General features: G+C 42.0%; 1 protein-coding gene and 1 long non-coding RNA gene across 2 annotated transcripts in view; one reads left to right on the forward strand and one right to left on the reverse strand.

Moving 5' to 3' along the window:
* The window catches only part of LOC137846286 (uncharacterized), a 176,769-nt gene extending 157,559 nt beyond the window's left edge, over positions 1 to 19,210 (reverse strand). The window contains exon 1 of the long non-coding RNA XR_011090437.1: positions 18,766 to 19,210. This is a non-coding gene — a long non-coding RNA (uncharacterized lncRNA). The remainder of the gene's footprint in view (positions 1 to 18,765) is intronic.
* Positions 1 to 21,152, forward strand: part of STAB2 (stabilin 2) — an 87,161-nt gene that overhangs the window by 30,052 nt on the left and 35,957 nt on the right. The window contains exons 17-34 of the mRNA XM_068664148.1: positions 910 to 990; positions 1,819 to 1,971; positions 4,346 to 4,408; positions 5,235 to 5,318; positions 6,817 to 6,903; positions 7,406 to 7,517; positions 8,752 to 8,932; positions 9,937 to 10,030; positions 10,835 to 10,993; positions 11,381 to 11,476; positions 12,207 to 12,302; positions 13,308 to 13,355; positions 15,806 to 15,942; positions 16,296 to 16,410; positions 17,371 to 17,448; positions 17,622 to 17,714; positions 17,822 to 17,929; positions 20,353 to 20,484. Of these exons, the coding sequence (XP_068520249.1) occupies positions 910 to 990; positions 1,819 to 1,971; positions 4,346 to 4,408; positions 5,235 to 5,318; positions 6,817 to 6,903; positions 7,406 to 7,517; positions 8,752 to 8,932; positions 9,937 to 10,030; positions 10,835 to 10,993; positions 11,381 to 11,476; positions 12,207 to 12,302; positions 13,308 to 13,355; positions 15,806 to 15,942; positions 16,296 to 16,410; positions 17,371 to 17,448; positions 17,622 to 17,714; positions 17,822 to 17,929; positions 20,353 to 20,484 (1,917 nt within the window). The remainder of the gene's footprint in view (positions 1 to 909; positions 991 to 1,818; positions 1,972 to 4,345; positions 4,409 to 5,234; positions 5,319 to 6,816; positions 6,904 to 7,405; positions 7,518 to 8,751; positions 8,933 to 9,936; positions 10,031 to 10,834; positions 10,994 to 11,380; positions 11,477 to 12,206; positions 12,303 to 13,307; positions 13,356 to 15,805; positions 15,943 to 16,295; positions 16,411 to 17,370; positions 17,449 to 17,621; positions 17,715 to 17,821; positions 17,930 to 20,352; positions 20,485 to 21,152) is intronic.

The raw sequence follows: 21,152 nt of genomic DNA on the forward strand, positions 1-21,152 counted from the left end.
GTGTTCCATGCATGGAACTATTTCTACTTTTAAATATACCTTTTGGTATATTGAGAGACTTGGCCCATGCAGTAAAATATAAGTATATAAATATATATATATATATATGCTATATATATATATATATATATGTATGTATGTATGTATATACACACACACACACATGCACAAAGGCATCCTGAACGGGTTGGGGGTGCTGTCAGCCTAGTAGGGCTGCAGGAAGGATTAGCAGGAAGAGAAGACTTGCTATTGAAATAAAGCACTCTCTGATCCAGTTCTGCCAAAGATTAGCATCTGTCTTCCATTTATCAGAGAGGGGTGGTTTTGTTATCTTCTAAAAAAGTTCCCTGTATTTCTATTCCTTTCTGTGCTGGAAACAAAAAGCAAAAAAGCAGAAGCCAGCAACCCCACCACCAACTGAAGCTGGAAGAGGGTGAAGTTCATTCCCACCTCAGCCCCTGCTTTGAGGAAGGAAGAACATGCTCATGAATCCTCACGGACAGGGCCCAAGGCAAAAGTCACCCCCTGTCCACAGCACAAGACCCACACACCCCTTCACGGGATATCAGCACTGCCATTTCCATGACAGTCTAAGGATGCAAACAGGGCTATTTTTAGGGAGAGGCAATAGCTTTACTTAAACTGAATGCTATAGATAAGAGGGAATATTAATGTACTTTTGAGCAACAAGCTGTTCAGATGCAGCAAGCTCAGCTGAAGTTTAAAATAATTATTCTAACTTCATTATGCTAACAGTTTAGCCAATGCAAGGCTGCCCACAGGGCTAGAAAAAAAAATACAGTAATTTGCTCACCCCAAAGATAAAGGTGTTCTTTCTTGTGAAATCCATCTGGACTTGAAAAGAATAATGATGTTACATTTATTTTAATCAACTTATATTCATTTCAGCTAGAGGCTGCCAGCCTCATCTCAATAGAGCACATCCGAAGCATGGCGAAGCAGTTCCTTCACTTTAACAGGACCAGCACTGTAAGTCCAAGGCAGCTTTCGCCTGTGACCAGCTCCCTCTGAGCTTGGCAGCTGTTTTTATGTGGAGGGGAAACAGGGAGGCTGGGAGGAACATCAGAGAAATTACTTGCTGTAATGAGGCAGAAATTTCCAGCCTGCCATACCCAGAAACTGCTAGAGACTAGTACTGTAAAGGGTATAGGGCAAATGACTGGTACGTAAGGACAACCTGCAGTCTTTTCTTATGATTATCCCCAGTACAGGAATGGTCCTTATTTATGCTCTGTCCAGTTTTTGGAATTATTTTAAAGACTTCTCAGTGTGTATATAGATATTTTTCATTCCTTTTAACACTATATTCTCTGATCCTGATGAACACAGTGAGCACTTTTAAAAAGTGTTACTTTGCCAGTTAGTGCTGTTGCTGAAGCAGACTTCTCAGTATATTGAATTCCCTTCTGTTCTTTGCATATTTTAGCCAAAATGTGAACATTCTAGAGAAAATTCCACTTTGCTCCGTTGTCAAAGAGGGCACCACAGAACCTAAGGCTGTCTGCTTTTACCAGGGTCCTGGAGCCATCAGTGGTCTTCCTATTGGCCAGTCTTTTAGTCACCAGCTCCACAGGATAACAATGCAGATTAAGAGGGAAATGTTAGAGGCCTCTGCCATAGACCAAATAGATACCAAAGAAAATGGACAATTTAGGCATCCTTCTTGCATTACTAAATGGTAAAAAAATCTAGAGTAAATGATTAATTTTACGATTAAAAGTGAGAAATATGACTACAAAAAAAATGAAATTATCAGAAAATGAGAAGCTATATTAATAATAATTTATTGTTTTATAGGGACAAGTCTTGGTGAGCGGAGAAGAAATGGAAGAAACAGACATTGTTGCAAAAAATGGTCGCATTCATACCCTTGCAGGAGTTCTTATCCCACCCACCATCATTCCAATTCTACCACATCGGTGTGATGAGACAAGAAGTCAAATCACAATGGTAAGGGAATTACAAAAAAAAAAAAAAAAATCAAAAAATCAATAGCTTTCAACTACTCCATGTAACATGCATAAAAAAATGGAAAATCGGCATACCAATGAAATATAGCCACCTGGTTAGCAGTGCAGCACAGATAATTTGCAAACAGGGCACTCATTTGAGTACACCCAATATCATTAAGATTTATCTAGTTCCTGCACTAGTCCTTTAAATATGTTGTCTCTGGTCAAGCATTCTCCACCAGTTCTTGCATCCCACTTGTGCATACAAGTGCACCTTAAGCAATGACAAGTTCCCAGGAAATCTACTTAAGATCCATATTTCAATTTCTACTAACTATGTAGGAAAAGGAATCAAGTTAAAATACCTGATTTAATATCAGTATATGAGAAATCTGTGATTTTCAGAAGCCAAGACTTCTCCTAGCTCTACTTTCTGCCAGTTTTCTTCAAATTAGGATTTATAAAACTATTCTGTATTTCAGTGATTGGATTTCAAAGAGTCACAGAATGTTTGAGGTTGGAGTTGACATATCTTGTTCAGTTTGGTAACACATTTCAGGCATTTACACTTGGTAACACACAGATGCTGCTGTTTCTGGTAAGAAGCCCAGGCATCAAACTGAGCTTTTAGTTTGCAGTAAGTGTGGCTCTTGTGAGCACTCACTGGACAGAGTTCAAATGTGTATCTGGGCCAGTAATAGTTCTGGTACAATAATGCAGAACAATTACCAGCTGAACTTACAAGAGCCCAGAACCACAGCCTCGAAACAGATTCTCAGCAGAGCTGGACAGCATCAAAATTTGATGAAGAAAACACGAGAGCTGGCAGCAAAGAACTATTACCTCTGGCAGTGACTCAGAAGTGCCACATGCACAATATATCCATAAATCAGGCAGAGCACCAAGCAGCACTGATACCTAGAACACTGCAGTAATTTGAATTCCTTACCAGAAACCTATCTATAGTCAATTTCTGGCATTGCTCAATCCTCATGTAAGACTGAGAAAAACAATGTAAAGAAAAAATAAATAACACCTGCCACAAAAATGCTTCTTCAAACTCAAGTTTGGCACTTTGTCAGCTTCGAAATTTTCATGCATAGTTAAAAAATAAAGTTTAATATCCAGGGCTTTAAAGCAGAGCACTACTGCCAAGGAGAATACCAGAATGGAGCAATGGCTTTGCTATTCTTTGCTGACATTTTGAATCTTGATCATCTCAGAAAACAACAGCACCACCTTGTAAATACAACTTGTGGTACCAGTGAGAAGTGACAAGGTTTGTAAGACGTGGCAGTTACACACATCTGCAACAACTGCACATCCCTGAAGGCAGAACTATTACACTAGCACATGCATATCCACGCAGCTGCACCTGAATACTGGTAATAACTGCCAGACTCAAAACAGGTTGAAACATTACAGACGCATTAGTGTCCAGCACTCCTAAAAGCTTAACTGAACAAGAGCACTGCTTATTCATGGTTTCACGAAGCACGCGGGAGGCACTCCAGCTCCTCAGCACATGCTGAGTGTGGGGACTTGGGCTGACCTCTTGGGCTGACTTGGTATGACCTCTGACCACTGGAGCAGCAGTTGTCCTCAGACATCTTCTCTACCTCCTCGCAGAGATCCTCACTCCCACAGCAGACTTGGCGGCAGGGAATATGCATGTGTGCTTCAGATGCTTCCATGCAAAAATGGTATCTTAGTCTGCTGCTGAATATGGGCAGAGGTCTGAAACAAGACATTGCACAGAAATGCAGACACGTTTCCCTGTCCCCATCCTATGGTGTGGCTGTGGGAGAGGAATTCCATCCTCCAGAAGAGGGAGGAGCAGGTACACATCGTGGCTGAGACTATCCCAGGTGGAGAAAGGAAGTGATAGGTGATGCTGAGCAGAACTGAGGATCAGGGAGAGCAATGCCATCAGAGGCACTGCTTACATATAAGACAAATTTCAGTTGAGTCTCATATGTAGACAGCATGTACAGATTTGTGGTCTTCCTAGGAAGGAATAAAAATTCTTATAGAAGTTAAATATAGACTGCACCATATCCTCTGACAACCTTAATTAATGTATTATACCATATTGTGCAAAGGACACCCATTCATTTGTGACCATGGCTGTCTTCTGCTTAGGAGGCTGCCAGGTTCTCTTAAAGACCTGGCAGCCCCCTAAAAGCATTTAAAAGTAGCGAATATCAGAGCCAGCAGATATAGCTGCTGTTCAGTTCTAGATCCATGCCATAACAGTTAAAATTCACAGGAAAGACATACTTAAAATTTACAATGTCTGTTTTCTATAAGAGTGTGTCTTAGTAGATGGTACAATGCCTTGTCAAATGAAAATCCTTACTCTCTCCATCTAGGGTATCTGTGCAAGCTGTTTCTCACAGGCATTGACTCCCTGTCCAGCGGATTCAAAGCCACTCGTAAGTGACATTTCCTGACGTATTCCCCCCACTGTACAAAATGCGTAGATTCCTCTGTGTTTTTTGCTGCTCTCCCAATACAGTGAGCTAAAGAACCAGACAGTAACATGAAGAACTGCATAAACATACAAACACAGGCAGTAAGTTAAACTCTTTTTGGCAACGATCTGGCATCAGGTAATTTCAGCATTACTTTGCTGTGGCAGGATCCTTCATAGACTTCATAGCAGCTATGACTTTTTTCTCAAGTAAAAGATCTATTTAGGGTATGGTTTGGCAAAAGAGAGAGGTGAGGAATGAGAATTACTATGATTACGCTTAGAGAGTTAGTAAATGAAAAATAGAGGAGGGATATATTTAAATTAGGCCAGACATCTGTTAAAAATTTCCTTTTGATTAAGCATCCTCCCAGAAGTAACTGTCTGCAGTAGAAGCTTCAGAATGGACTGAAAATCTTCCATCTGCTTCCCTCTAAGAGATGCAAATCTGGCTGCATGTTCCTCCACATCTAAAAACTGAGTCTAGCTGTCACAGAAATTTTATTCCCCATGTTATAAAAATTCACTGGTAGTTTGTCCTATATACCATATTCAGTAATAACCACAGGTAAAAAGGAAAATCATATTATGAAAGAGATGCATAATTCAATACATTTTAAAAATGGGAAAATGTGACATTATAACAAGGTTTTTTGTTCCCCAGTTAAATTATGTTTCAATATTAAGACTGTATCACAGCACTGTACATTGCTTAGAAATACTAATGCTTCCTTTTTTCTTTCTTTCTCTTTTTTTTTTTTTTTTTTTTTTTTTTTTGCGTATTTCAGCCTTTCTTAAAGAAGAGATGCATTATTGAAGGCCCAACCTTTCCAAAAACTGGCTGTGCTAGATACTGCAATGTAATAACAAAGGTACACCGTTATGGTTCCTTAAGGTGGAATGTATGTAAGTTTTGCAATGGGTTGTCTTTTGCATTGTGAACTTTCTTTTTGGAGTAGAGACACATGGAGATGTCCATGTACTTTCCATATCACTTTTCTACAGGTGGCTGAGAGCAAAATGCTTGCCAGTATTCACTCTACTACCTGAAAGAACTGCTCTCCACAACACATGTTTACATCAGTACCTCCACAATGAGTTTTTTTTAGTTGCCACGTGTTATTGACAGCAACAATCTCATACTAACTGAGAGGTTTTCACATCAGGCTTCCAGCCAAAATGTGATGGTCCCATACAGCTTCACTCATGAAGAACAGCAGAGTGTGGGATCCCCGGTCCCAGCTGTTCCTGTCCCAGGACTTCACGTGCTATTTGGTAACAACGAAGGGCAAACAATCCCAAAAACCATGCCTCACTTGCTCTGTTTGGCAAGCCTAGTCCTCATAGAAGCCTTTGGCCCATGGGAGGGGTTTACACCTTCCCTGGCTTCCAGGGCTCCTAAATAGGCTATGTCTGTAAGCTTTAAAAACCTTTTGCTAATTATTTCCTTGAATTACACATGTAAATTAGTGTTGTTTGTTTTTTTTTTCCCTAATACAGTTTCTGTATTTCTGATACATAAGCAGTTCAAGCGGCCAATTCACGAATAGAACAAACAACGCATCCAGGAAAAACATTTAGGGCTGTGTAACGTTTAAATCCCATATTGATGCAATGGGGGAAGGAGGAAGATCAAAGCAGCGTGTCTAGCTTTCACAGCATCTCTCGGGGGTAAAATATCTCTTAGAGTTCTCCATCTCAGATGCAGAGGAGACAGACTGACTCAAATTGCACTGCACATCAGCAGGCAAATATGAAAGCACACACAACACGAGTCGGCACGCAGATATGTCCGTAACTGGTGACAGGACATGCATATCTAATGCTGATGAATTTGGAGAATGGAGAGTATGCAGTGGTTTGCCTTGTTCCCCTTTTGGGCTGCCTATACCCCTCCTGGGTTTAACAAAACCACTGCAGACACAGTTCAGGTTCAACATAAGCCTTTTATGAGCCAGCTACCTCAGCAGGCCTTTGCCAGAGGACTAAAACCAGATGGAGAGATGTCTTTTGAGCTCTGCCTCCACACAAAGGCTCTAGAAAAAAGGGTGCTTTCAATGTGCTGTGCAGTACCTGCCAAGGAAGAGCAACCTTGAAATGGCAGAGTCTGGCCCAGATGTAGAGGCCAGGCTCACTCTGACCTCTTCCAGTCAGCCCAGAAAACAGATTTCATGCCATCTCCCTGTTCCTGCAGATCTCTTTTTTTTTTTTTCCTTTAGAAACTGCTGCAGGCCCCAGCCCTGATACCAGCCCTGGTGTCTCCCACTAATTGTCCCCCTGTAAATACAGGGTAACTCTGGCTCCATCTGTCCTGCTCGGAACAAAGGATTATTTCAGATGACAGGCAGCAGTATTTGCTTCATTTTGCAGGAACCGAAGTGTTGCAGAGGCTTCTTTGGCCCCAACTGCAGTCCATGCCCAGGAGGTTTCTCCAAACCCTGCTCAGGAAACGGGCAGGTAAGCACAGCATCCTGCATTCACTCAACACTGCAGAGGATAGACTGTCTCCCAGAAGTCCCTGAACTCCTGCATTGCAGGAATTAGGGGCTCCGCAAGAGCTGCACACTCCTTTTACGTTCAGTGATAGTGTGAATTTCAGGTTCAGCTATTCAGAGGAGGGAAAATGAATCAGTCTCTTCTCCAATTAACAGTTTCACTGGTCCCAATACGCAGCACATGTGCAAGGCTGAGGTTAAGTGACCCTCTGACGCTTTTAGTTTGCACAGTACAGGGGAACAATCAGGTCACTATTCTTGTTTTTAAACTGCAAAGGAAGGTAGAATACACTGCCACAAGCACAAGGAAAGCTTTTGCACTGAAAGATTTTTCATTAAAGCTGAGATTCTTCCTAGTAGTCTGTCACAGGTACAGTATGGACAGGCCTACAGTGTCTTCTCAGGGGAGGAATAAACACTTATTTCCATTTATACATAAAGATCACCCCTCTTTTATATTGCAGTGCATGGATGGCCTGGATGGAAATGGGACCTGCATTTGTGCCGAGGCATTTCAAGGCTCACGCTGCCAGTTCTGCTCAGACCCTGGCAAATACGGACCTCAGTGTGACAAAAGTGAGTACAGCCACACTTCCTCCGCTCAAGATCATGGGATTTTTCTTTGGACCCTTGTAGCACTATGGCAGGAGGTAACTGCTAGATAAATCATCTGTCTAGTAGATAAGCTGGATGTCTCTGGGGCAGGTTCATTTCGTATTTCAAAGGGATACACGTAAGCCCAGAGTCAGTGAAAAATCTTCTCACTAGCTTAAGTGAGCTTTCTGTAAGGCTCATTGCTCACTTTATATTGTGTTGTTCCTTTCCTTTCTGTCTCCTTCACATGAGTAATTGAAAAGAAAATTTTATCTATTCATTGCTGTTCTGCTGTTGCTCACTTAGAACAGAATCTGCCTACAATGACAAACATATGCAATCTAAGAAAAACCGAAAACAGATTGTTGTTTAGGGACACCTAATAACTATCCCTGCTAAATAATTTCTGGTCTTTTGAATAGTTTATAGTTCTAGCTGTCATCTTTTATAAACTGTGTCAAACTATACTGCATTTTAGAGTCTACAGAACAGGTGACATCAAATATATTTATATTCCCTGTCTCCATATTTTTTTTTAATCTTTTTGCCATTAAACAGCCTGTCATTCAATAAACACAGCTCACTCTAAGGTTTAGAAGTCAATGGATAACAATGAAACACGAGTTCTGTCAGAAGAGGTGGTATTGCCTAAACTCCAGTCCTGGCCAAGCAGTCTCTTTTGGCTTAACTAGCCGGTACTGGCACTTCTTGGGATTGTAAAAGCCTCACCTACAATGCCCACTGGGCATTGCTATGCCTAGCAGCAGCACTCACCCTATCCATAGCAGTGCCAGGAGGTCTGTGCTGCTACTTTGTGCACTAGTCCAGGCATTTCTGCAGTATGTAATTTGTAGGATTGTGGACTCAGTATCAGAAGGCTTCTTACATTGTTGAAACTACATCAGAAATTGTGCAATGAAAAAACTTTTGCCCTGATAGCCTAAAACAGTATTTTTCCCCCTCTCTCTGAAGTACTTTAAATTTCATTGATAGATAAGTGCCCTACAAAGTCACCATAGATTTTAAATAGTTATCTAAAGAAGACACCTGCAAAGACACGGATACAATAAACAGTAAGTCCCCCCAGTAAAGAGAGACTAAAAATACAAAAGGTTAGATTCTAGAATAAAAGAAGAATTGATTTATAAGAACTGCTATGTAAGGATAGATGCCTTTTCCCACTATTGAACTGCACATTTTATTTTATCTCTGGCAGAGTGCCTCTGCGTTTACGGGAAGTGTGATAACCGAATAGACAGTGATGGGATCTGTCTTCCTGGATCATGCAGAAGTGGATACACTGGGAAACTCTGTGATAAGCCTGTTGTGCCCTGCGAGCCCTCCCTACGGCTCTGCCACGCACATGCAGACTGTCAGCTTAGCAATGGTGCAGTGAGGTAAGTCAGCAGCTCGCATCTAATTAATATTAATGGGGATGTGGCTCTTTCCAACTTTCTTGATCAAAACCACACCTTGTAGCAGTACACAAATATCAGCCAATGAACTACTGCTTTGCAGCAAATAAGCATAAATACGCACTGCATCCATCTTCATTTACAAGACAGGAATTAAGAGTTTGCAGTGCTCCCATCCTGTACACCATGCTTACCACCAATCCAATAGATGCACATGGATCTGACCCTTGTCAGAAGGCTGCCTTCCTACTAATAACTACAAGGGTTCTTTATTTTTGACCTACCCTTAGTGAATTAGGATTTTGAGCTTTGCTGAAAAACATTGAAACTCTCACATGGTTTGGGGATAGATAGATTGATCCAATCAGTTCAAGTAGACTTTGGATGCCACAGGCTTGGACTGGCAGGACTGGTTACAAAACTGTTATTACAACAGCTACAACTTGCTTATGCTACCTTCACTGTCACATGCAGCACATTTGCCTCTCGCCGCAGTGCATTTGTAATGAGTCACCATATGAAAGAGAATGTGGGATGGTGCATAACTGAGCACTTCAGAAATTCCCTCCCGTATGGTTTAATCTTGGGGATGGGGGACCAGAGAAACAGAGGAGCTCAATCTTGCATGCACTTCAGGGGGAGCTATTTGCTGAGTCAATAAAGGAAAGAACAACCACACCTCGTAATTAATTTAGAGCTATTAGCTCACCTTTGCAGAGATCACGTTAGCACAGAATTAATTTCACCCCCCATCTTGTACACAGAGAACAGATCCCTCATTTGACTTAACCCAGTCACGTATTATTTTGGAAAAAAAAAAAAAACATAATGTATGCACTTAAGCTATTTGCATTGTGAATCCAAGGTTACCGATTTTAAGCTGCCTATAAATAGCACTTTACAGTGGAAAACAATCCCTTCATTTTACAGCTGTCCTATCACATTTAATGACTCTCCCCTCCTCTCATCTCATTTCATCGCTATAGCTGCGTTTGCAAGCCTGGCTACGAAGGAGATGGCATGACCTGCAGCAAAGTTGATCCCTGTGCTAGTTTATACCCAGGTGGCTGCAATATCAATGTAAGTATGGGCTTTTCCCACAGGGTCTGACAGCACAGAAAAGCAGGCAGTAAACAAGGTTTGGCTGAAACTTTTGCAAAAAGCAAGTGTCACAATTTTTACTGCAGTTTCAAGTTATTTCTCTGATAGTGGCATTGCTATTGCTTAGACCTAAAGACAGATGTCACCTAGCTGTCCTGAAAAGTGCCATGGAATTGCCAAGGTAAGCTGTGACATATTCTTGACAAAAAGCAGCAACACAGCTCTGTTTTATCCCACAGTGAAGATAAAAGAGGAATTTTACTTCATTTCAGAAGTGGCTACAAGAATTAAAATATTCTCATTTCGTTACTTGAGTATGCACTACTTTAGTTGTTAACCTCTCTCACAGGAACTGCTTGAAAGTCTGCATACGTGGGACTTTCCCTACAGCTGGCATTTCCTGATCCCTGTACACAGGCCTAAGGTCTGATCCCAGAGACATTAGCACACAGGGAATTTTATTTGCCTTCCTGTTCTGGGATCGGATGCTGGCTGGCTGTTGGCAGGAGCTTTGCCGTTTGGTCCCTGCCAGAAGCTCTCTGGATTAAGGGGGATTTGATGCTCTGTGGTTTTGAAAGGATGAAACTCTCCCCCGTTGTGCTGCCATAGCCAAGGGTCTACCTCTTTGCACCAAGTGTCAGTTTTTACCAAAGGATCACAGCATGGTCCTGCTGCTGGTTGATGTGGGCAGGCCTCCCCAGCCCCAGCTGCTGGCCTCCAGGTTTGCATGCCATGGCCTGTACAAATTGAGTTGATTTTGTCTGGCCTCTGCACCCTCCCCAGGCTGAGTGCATACAGACGGGCCCAGGAGAATACCTGTGTGCTTGCCAAGCGGGATGGACAGGCGATGGACAGGACTGCTCAGCCATCAACAACTGCCTACTGCCCTCTGTGGCTGGGTGCCACGAGAATGCTACCTGCATCTATGTTGGGCCAGGCCAGGTACGTCCCTTCGCATTCATTCCCACCTTCCACACCCATTCTCTGGCAGTTTTGCTCTGCCAGCATTTTCCACCCTTCCCTTGTTCATCCACAAGTTCTCCCCTCCCTCATAGCCACAAACCCAATTCCACACAGAGCAGCCTCCTGCTGCTCTTCTCCCTGTGCTCACTATGTGCTGTCATTACAGCAGGAAATACTGTTAAGTAAGCATGCCAGGTGTCACCTATGAAGGTCTTCTGTATGTATTAGTCAGTGTCATTCCACTCAAGTCAGTGGAATGACTTCATGGAGCCATGCAGAAACACCAACAGACGAATCTGTCGCGTCTAGAATATGTACACAGTTTTAATCATCATAATGTATCGCTGTCTTTTATTGAAACAACAGAATGACTGCAAGTGTAAAGATGGATTTCGGGGAAATGGAATTGAATGCACACCCATAAACTCATGCCTGGAACAAAATGGAAAATGCCATCATCTGGTGAGTAATAAGTCATTCCCTGAACAAAGCGTTCAGATAAATATCACACCTCACCTCCTGCACACACCATAGAATTTCCTTGCTATTTCAACCCTGCAATTTCTGCTCAAGACAGAACAAAGCTTTCGAAGCAGCGGTACAGCCACCAAAAATGCTATGTGAGCCTCATCAGTTTGGTGCATGCACTGAGCACAGACCACAAGGCCTGCTCCCAATCCCGCAGGTACAGAAGGACTATCTCGAGCCCAGAGTAAATGCATGCTGCTTCTCTGCCAGCAACTGCAATCTGGATGCAACAGTCTGTGGAGATGTTTACCTGAGTCACACATCTCTATGTGGGCATCTATCAGCTTTATCAGTAGCTGCATGCAGTCAGCCTGCAGGCAGGACACAGGGACAGAGCTAAATCAAAAAGTACAGGGGAGCAGAGGATGGATCTACCTTAGTAAGGCAGAGGAAGGGGGCTTTGTTTATCTAGGGATGAAGTAAGAAAGGGCACAGCAAGCGCTTACACTCCTCAACTTAGTACAGGCGAGGGAGCTAACGCCCTCATCTGGTGGAGTTTGCTCTACAGGGGGATGAGCAGTTCCATGGGAGAAGGTACAAGAGATACTTTGCTAGGGTTATGTCTGTATATGAACGTAAATCAGGAAGGGTTTACAGGCTATCCTTGCTCTGGAGTAGCCTCCTGAGTATCTCACAATATTTTTTCTGTCTTTCTGGTTCAAAGGCAACTTGTCAGTTTGAACCTTCTCATGGCTGGGAGTGCGTGTGCCCAAAGGGCTATGAAGGAGATGGTAGAACATGCTATGGAAATGCTGCAGATGTAAGTAAGACAATCATCATCTCTGAATACAAGACCTACTGCATGGTTCTCACACTGGATCTTAACCAGATAGCAAAAACATTATAAACAGTTAGGAAAAGTATGATGCCCACCAGTGCTATCTGCAGGCTGTGTTCTTTCTGGAGACTCTTGCCTGATACAGAAATGATCTGTTGTGTTTAAAAACATACCTTGGAAAGGGGCCTAAGGAATCTGAGGATATTTCTTTAAGACAAATTTAAAAAATGCCAGCCCTACAGTCCTAACTTTGTAGGTGCTAAGCGCTCACCTCCCAACTAAGAGTGATGGGCTCCCAGCTCTTCCAAAATTCTGCCTTGAGCTATGTCTCAGTTGAGACGGTCAATTTATCATGTTCAATCAAACCATGCAGACTGGCAGACAAATAAGTCTGAAACAAGTAAATTGGCAAAATAAATATGCATTTAACAGTATAGGAAAAATGAAAGTGTCAGCTGTCACTGTCATTGACAGTAATCTTACACGCCTCTTAGCACTATCTGCCATCCTTGCTCATAACATCATCTCTCTCTGTTTCAAGCACTGTGGCAGAATTAAAGCTCTTCATCTGCAAGATGATATGTAAGATGCTGTACAAACACCAACCAAAACAAATCTTCTTTAAATTCATTTTGCATTGAGTTAAGAAATTATTTGTGTTTCGATTCCCAGAAAATAAATGCTTAGCCTGAGGTCAGTATCCATTATATACTGAGGTCAGGTGCATCTAATTACACCTAATTACATCTAATTAAGCATCAGATGGCCCAATTTTCAAAAGAGTTGTTAACTCACCGTTCCAATTACCAGAACCTATCAGCATTAGAAAAACATAAATGTCCTCCCTTTCACACATACTGAAAACCTGCTTTTCCATGTCACATCAGCTGTGCCAGACAGATTACTCCACAAGGTACAGCAAGGGTACTTTGGTACAGCTAGTTAGAACTCACGTACTCATTGCTCTCTCTTTCTGTTTCCAATCAGGAGTTATCTACTCTGTCAGAAGCAGCTGCATTTAACCAGTGGGTTAATGTAAGTGGATTTCATGGTTGATATTTCAGCATGTTCAAGTCTACAGAAAAACATGAGCCTTTTAGCCTTTAGACATGGGAACCCCAAAGCATTCCCATTCTACAGCAGAGGCCTCAGCTCTGGATAGGTACTGAAGTGCCTCTCCCACCAGTCAAAGGGAAACTGATTAACTGGTCCTTGGTTTATGTCTGAAAACCGACTTCTGATCCCAAATCCAAGCAGGCAAGGAAGCTCTGCAAGCAGAATAGTTAGTTACACTTCCTGAGGCAGGAGGCTACCCAGGCTATGACCTGTTCTGTACATAAATATGCCTTATAGTCCAGAGGACAACAGCAGGGTATAAGCAGAGCCTAAATATGCCACAAGGTATATTCAGGTCCTCCCATCTTTCCTCATGCAATAAAATTACAAGCAAGTGGAGAGGGAAGGCAATGCCTTACTATCCCTATTTCTACTGAGTCCCATGCTAGGAAAATGTGACTGTATGGCTGGTCAGTGTGCTGCTGCTACAGAAAGCAAGAAAGAAAAAAAAAAAGAAAGAGAGAGAAAAAAAGCCCTGTCTGGGCTTGACTTAGGTCCTGTAAAAAAAGAATCAGATTAACTTGTTTGGCTTTAAATCAGGGAAGAAACACCAACTTAGATTACTGCTGACCTTATTTTCACATGCTACGGGCAGCGGTAATATTAGAGGTTCTACCCCACTGAGGTTGGCATTGGTATGAACAAAGATCAAAACCATATTCTTCTATGGAGTTTAAAACCTAAATATAAGAAGTGTACAGAAAGTACATGACAAAGTGAACGGAACAGTGATACATTAATAAATAGCACAAGAAGCAGAAGTTATGGCGTATTAGCTGCTTTCGTGCTTTTCAAACTTAGACTGCTCAGGGACCATTAAAGCACGTGATTACAGCAGGGACCTCAGGGAGCTACTTGAAAGCAAGGCCACTGTGGCTAATTTAAATCAGTTATCTGCTTGGCTCCGGGCTCAGACTGTAGCACCAGCAGCTCTAAAGAGAGTGAAGCTAATGAAGCTAAAGAAATGAGCACAATAGGAAAGGCTGCCCACCTGCTAATGAATGTGCTCTTTAGATAATGAAGCAGGAGAAAAAGAATCAGGGAGCAGATTCTGTATAATCTATTGAAACAGATGTGGAAATTTCTGCGATAGTTCAAAGAAATTCCTAATATAATGATAGCTACAAACATGAGCAAGATAGGGAGGTATATCCATCTGTGTGGTTTTTAACTTCATACTTGAGCAGGAATGTGATGTTTACCATATTTCATAACCAAATATTTTTCTTGCTGGTTAGGAAGGGTGAAAAAGGGAAGTCTGTTTCTATTTCTATATTTAAATATTTGGAAGGTGACAGTGATGCTAGCTAGAAAAAAACGTGATCTTAACAGAGACAAAGCTCCCAGATATTTAAAGGAGATAATTCCCTTTGTGACTTAAAAACCAGTATGGATATAGAAGAAACGTCCAGAATAAGCCATCTTCCAGGCAGCATACCAGCTGCAAAAAGGTAGAATACAAGCTCACATGGCTTTCTCAAGTTTTACGGTATCAAAAATAGCAAGTTGTGGAGCCTGCAAAAAGTTTGGAGAACCTCATCTTCACCAAAACCACATTCAAGACTTCAACTCTCCTTTTCCCTGCACCCCTCTCAAAAACAATTAAAAAAAAAAAAAGAAAATCCACACAACTGGAAAAATCCTGTCCAGTGAAGACTCCTTCCATCTGTAAGGCAGACACTGACATATGGGAGATGAATCAGTCCTTGCATACTACAGAGCCTACATCCCCCAGCTAAAATTAGAGCTGTCAGCAGCAAGCCCCACTGCAGCACTGGTGGGCATGGACGTCCCTTGGACATCTTAAAAAATCCCAGCCACGTTAAATAGTCTTACTTCAAATGTGAACATTGTGTTACGTGGGTTTCTTATTTCATGGATCGCAATGCTTCTATCTATTAAGTAGTGTGGAGTGCTCTGCAAGAGCAGGTTAATTGAAGCTTTCAGTAACCAGTAGTACTTTGCAGACTGATTAATTTATTATTTATTATTATTTTATTTAAATTCAGGTAGATAAAATAGATTCCAGGTTAGCTTTTGTGGGAGTTGAGTTCTCCTGTGTTTCATGATTTTAAAAAATAAATAAATAATTTAATAATTAAAAAATATATATAAAAAAACAATTCTGACCTAAACTTCCCTGTTGCCCTTTAAATGCTGGCAATTTGTTATGTAAAATATAGACGCTCATTTACCATTTTTGTACAGCACTATGTACTTTTGTTCAAGTCATTGCTCTGTATAATAGTTTTTCCTTTCCAGGCCAGTCCCAAAAAACGTCACATACCCCACCTTGCTAAAAAGTCACGAGTTGCTATTTATAGGTCATCATTAAGATAAATTATTTTACCTGCTTTGCTTTCGTGCAGGAGGCTGAGATAAACTCAGTGTTGTCCACCACCTCAAATCTAACTATCCTCGTGCCTTCTCCTCAAGCAATTGAAAACATGGATGAAGATGAGAAAGCTTTTTGGATGTCGAAGAGTAACATCCCAACTCTACTGAAGTACGCTAATGGTTTGGTTTTGTTTTTGATGAATTACTTTTCATTCCAAGCAAGTCTTTATTATGAAGCCACTACAGCAAGACAGATCTTACATTTTTAAGGGAGGGACATGGGATATTCCTTCTAGTTACAGTGCTATAAATCTCTGTAGCAACTCCACTGAAAACAAAGACATTATTTGTATCATGCCAGAAATGTTTAAAGGTCAAGCTAAGATCAGAACATAGCTGAACTAGGCACTGTTCAAAATAATTCCTGCTTTAAACCACAGTTTTAGACATACCAAATGTATTTATCTAGAAAAAGAGAAATGAGAAAATACAAAACCTTAAAATCCAGTTAATTTCCTTTAGGTATCATGTATTGACAGGAGCTTACAGCTTTGCTGATTTCCAGAATTTATCGTCCTCTGATATGCTGCCAACATCTCTACAGAGCAACTTCCTACACTTGTCTAAAGAAAATGGGGTGAGATGACCTGCAAACCACTGTGGTACCATACACCAGACCCTGACCATCACTGCCACCAGCATTTTTGTGTCACAAAACCATACAAACATTATGTACCTGTATTTTAAAGACTATGCCACAAAATTAAAGGAACAGATCAATTAAAGGGGCCCTCTGGGAGGAACATTAACTTGGCTTTCCCCACAGATTTTCTCAGCTGAGATTTGTCAGCAGTATCATTTATTCCTAATGGCACGGTAGCTGCTGCAAACTCTGAACCATCTCGTTGCAAAGCGGAAGCATAGTCCCTGCCCAGAACTGCCTGTGAACTAAATTAAGATAAAATGCATCAGGGAAACCCAATAACTTATTTTAGGGAACTGGGAAGGTAGGAGGAAGCGGTGGTGTTACACACATATCTGCATGTGCAACCCGATAGTCCCAAACCACACACAGGTATTTTTAAAGGTAAATAGCTACATCTGAGAGCCCTTCCACCTCAGCCTTTTTATTTAATGCTCCATGTCCTGAGGAGGATTTTCTGGAAATACATATGGCACGTTTAAGCACATCAGCCCTGTCATGGGAGGGAAGAGTTTTCCCCATTGAAAGAAAAACCATGAATGGGGTTCTTGAGGGATGCTCAGACACAGGAGCGCGTGACAGCAGTGGTGTGGACAGGAGCCCATCCTACCATGGGCAGGGGTGAGTGCACCAACCCTGAGTAACCACCCCAGTGTTACCCCATGGCTTTGCTGTCCTGCACATGAGGAGCAGCACAGAGTCCCCACATCACCTCTTTTGTACTTGTTTTCCTGAGGGCAACCTGGCCTCTGGCCTGGCCTGGCACTAAGCAGGGCTGTGGTGGAGCCCCAGGCCAGTATTTGGAAAGGTGTGGAAAGCCACAGCACAAAACGCCAGGAAGCTGCAGCTCCCACAGTGCCAAAGCAAACCCTCTCTCCTCTCCTCTCCTTTCAGAACCTCACTGTCGAGGGCGCTCACATCGTGGCTGGCGACATCGCATCCACAAACGGGATCATACATGTTATTGATAAGGTATATGGCCAGGCAGGGAGGATTTGTTCCTCTGCACCGCAAGCAATGGAACATAGTCAACAGCTCTTGCAAAACATTACTTGTGTAGAATATTTTCTATTGCATCTGCTCCTTGCAGCTGCAACCATAGCACGTGCACATGTATTGACGGGATATATCTGCCCTTTTTCCAGGTTCTGACTCCCCTCCGAAGCACTGTCATGCCGAGGCTGCTGGCCCGCCTGGAGCAAATGCCCGATTACTCCATTTTCAGGGGCTACATTATCGTAAGCTTTCACACCTTTTTAAGTATAGAGGTTTGCATTTGAACTACTATCAGACTATCAGTGATCATCCTCTTTTGTTTGTTTGTTTTAAATGTGTTTCACAACAGCAATACGGCCTGGCAAACGAGATAGAAGCTGCAAATACATACACGGTGTTTGCTCCAAATAACGATGCCATAGAAAATTACCTAAGCGAAAAAAACATTTCTACTCTGGTACGTATTACTCACAGGATATTTCTTAACAACTCAGTTTCTCATTTCAGTGTCAAGTGGATGAATTGAAAGCATACAGAAATAGGAGGAGGGATTAGTTTTCCAGGAAACCAGTAAGTTTGTTTTTACCACCAGAGGAGATGAGGAGGGGAGGATCCACATGTATTTTCCTGTCTCGCTAGAGGAGCCTAGCTGCTTGTTCTGGGTTTTGTCCTTCTCTAAAATAAAACAACTCCAATAATATCCAAGACATTTCATCACTAGACTTTCCCGTCTTACACCCTAAAAGGAGATCAGTACAGGAATGACCAGGAATAACACTGAAATTAATTTCCTAGGTGAACAAGTCCAGTCCCCCATCATCACTGGCAACACCATCATTAATAATGCTCCAAAATACTCTGACTCTTTCCTAGAACTAGTGAGACATTTGTCCATGTCACTCCTGCTGGAACAGCATCCACAAGCTACTTCCTGCAAACCATTTCTAGTCCCATCTTACAAGCACTGCTGGCCATTCCCAGGGTTCAGGGTTCAGAAAAATATCTGAAGTTTTCCTGTCTAGAAGAATTTCCTCTGGCAAACCCGTTGCTGCTGCCCTCTGCTAGCAACCCACACCAGGCTCATGCCTGACCCTGCCACCAGCTCCTCATATCAGCACAGATGTGGCCATTCCACCTCTCCCATGCCAGCCTCTGGCCTCACTCCCAGAGCCAGTTTATATTATTTTGACAGCACACCTCTGGCCAGTTCATATTCCTTTATTCTGATGCCAGCATCATGTGTTAGCTGAAACAACTTCTGTTTCTCTGGCATTTATATCTTGACATACTTACAAGGCCAAATGGCCTTCTCAGTCCTGTCAGTCTTCTCCCAAGTTATGCTGTTTCCTGGGTCATCCCAGCTCCTTTCTTCACATTTGCTCCAGTTTGAAACTGCTTTACTAAATCCAAGTATCAAGAACCACCCCTTGCAGAGGAAGCTTCACTCATGACTTGCACAATGACATTAATACTTCCCTGCCCCTTCCATAAATACTCGCCCTGTGCTCTCTCTCCCTACTTCCATGGTCTCCATTTACAGCCAGGAAGCTGAGGAACACAGAGTTCAAATAACTCATCTCAAGACATTTACCTCCAACCAGCAGACCCATGACAAAAGTCCTGATTGCTACCTCATCGGAAGAAATCACACGTGATCAACCCAAATCTTCTCAAATGACTTTTGAACACTATTTTAGTTAGTTTTAATGATATTCTCATCACTATAAGAAGCATCTATAATAAATCTTTGAGAGACACATATATAGCTTTAAGGCATCGATCCTGTCAGACTTGTGTTGTGCACACACAGAAATTATTTTCATTTTCACTGCTTACAAGTATGCTTCTTCCATTTTTCTTCCATGCTCCCAACCTTGTGTGGTATAGTGGTTTGAAAAAGAAAATCAGAAAACAACAGGAAGATGAAGTCTGCCTAAGCCTCATTCTTTTTTTTTTTTTTTTTTTTTTTTTTTTTTTTACAAAACACCTTGTGTTACAAAACTTTACTTCAGAGGGAAGAGCTCAGCACAGGGAAGAGATGCCATTTCTTGGCCTCTGAGAAAGCAAGGTTTTGTTCCAAGTGACTTCTCACTCTGTTGGTGATTAAACATAGAAATGAAGATGGACCAGAGTTAACTTTTCCTTCAAAGCATACAAGTCAGCAGGATTAAACAGGGTTGGACATTGATGGAGGTCTATACCTTAGCAGTTAGCTCTATCTTAATTGCCTTTCTGCCTGCCAATATTTCTTTGTCAAGCCTGTGGAAAACAAAACAGAATTGGTCCCAGCTATGAGATGTAAAGGCCACTACTTCACCTTGTGGGCAAAGCCAGGCAATGTCACAAATATTTCAGCCTGGGGTTACTTCAGTCTTTCACACACCTCTGAAGGAGCCAAAGAGCAAGTAACAGTATGAATGTTCAAACCAAGGGGACAGTAGGCAGTGGGATTAGCGCAAACATTCATTTAAAGGTTATTCAGGTTTTGCCTTAGGGAGAAGGAATGGGTAAGGAGATTATAAAAACATTCTTGAATGAGCTACTTTTGATATCAAATGTAAAATTCAGAGTGTATCCTAAGAAAATCATCTGATTAACTTTTCACTGCATCTGTCAGCCAGCCCTATACACAGAGACTCTGCCAGAAACAAACAAATCTTTGTCCCCACCAGTTCATTAGCCTTTTATCCCCCATAACCAGTAAAAGTTGCTTTATGACAGGAATGCAGACTCTGCACAGTAGAAAATATGAAATAACCTGACTGCTGGAGAGCTTCTCCATAAATTCAAGCAATTTTGCTCATACTCTTTGGGAAAAGTTTTCCCAAATAACTTTTCATGCTTTGTTATGTAACTCTGAATTTAACTGCTTGTTTTCAGGTTGAGGATCAAATCCGATATCACGTTTTGATAGATGAAAAGCTCCTGAAGAATGACCTGCACAATGGCATGCACAGGGAGACCATGCTTGGGTTCTCTTACCACATTGGGTTCTTCCTCCACAACAGCCAGGTACTGCAGTCCTCATTTGCTCAATTTCGTGGCAAGTAAGCAGCCAAAAAGAGCTGTGAACACCACATCAGTTTCTGGGACTTAACAGCACAAATGATGTCACTCATATTGAATGCCTCTTTCAGACCTACTTAATTCAAAGTCACACTGGAAGGGGCAATTGGATTTGATTTCAATTATGCTCTTCACATTCAGCATCACTTCTTAGAAGCTACTATGGTGGACATGCATCTCTAGCAGCCACAAGCTTGCATTATAAAGCAGTCATTAATCTGACTTCCAACAGCTATTAGAAACCTGCCTTCAGTTATAACACAGGAATTCTATTTTATATGGATTTACTCTGCTTTCAGACCTAAGAGCTCGAAGCACTTGGCAACAAATATGAATTGCCTTTCAGCACCACTCATGGGAAAGCCAACCACAGAAAGATTAAGCAACCCATCCAATTCTGTGGCACGGCCAAGAAGGGAACTTAGTTGTCCTCCCTCTCTGCCTCAGAGCTTCCTCTGGGCACAGGCAAAGGAGGACAGAAAGCTCCTCAGCAAAATAGTTTTGGTCCTGCTGTTTGCTCTGCAGAACCTTGGAAAAAACAGCTGCTCATGGGGCTGAGGGAGTGTGGGGTAGCAGTGAGATGCTAGAAGCCCTCCTTGAAGGAACAGCTGCCA

The sequence above is a fragment of the Anas acuta genome, chromosome 1 (assembly GCF_963932015.1).
Source record: "Anas acuta chromosome 1, bAnaAcu1.1, whole genome shotgun sequence".
NCBI classification, from domain to species: Eukaryota; Metazoa; Chordata; class Aves; order Anseriformes; family Anatidae; genus Anas; species Anas acuta.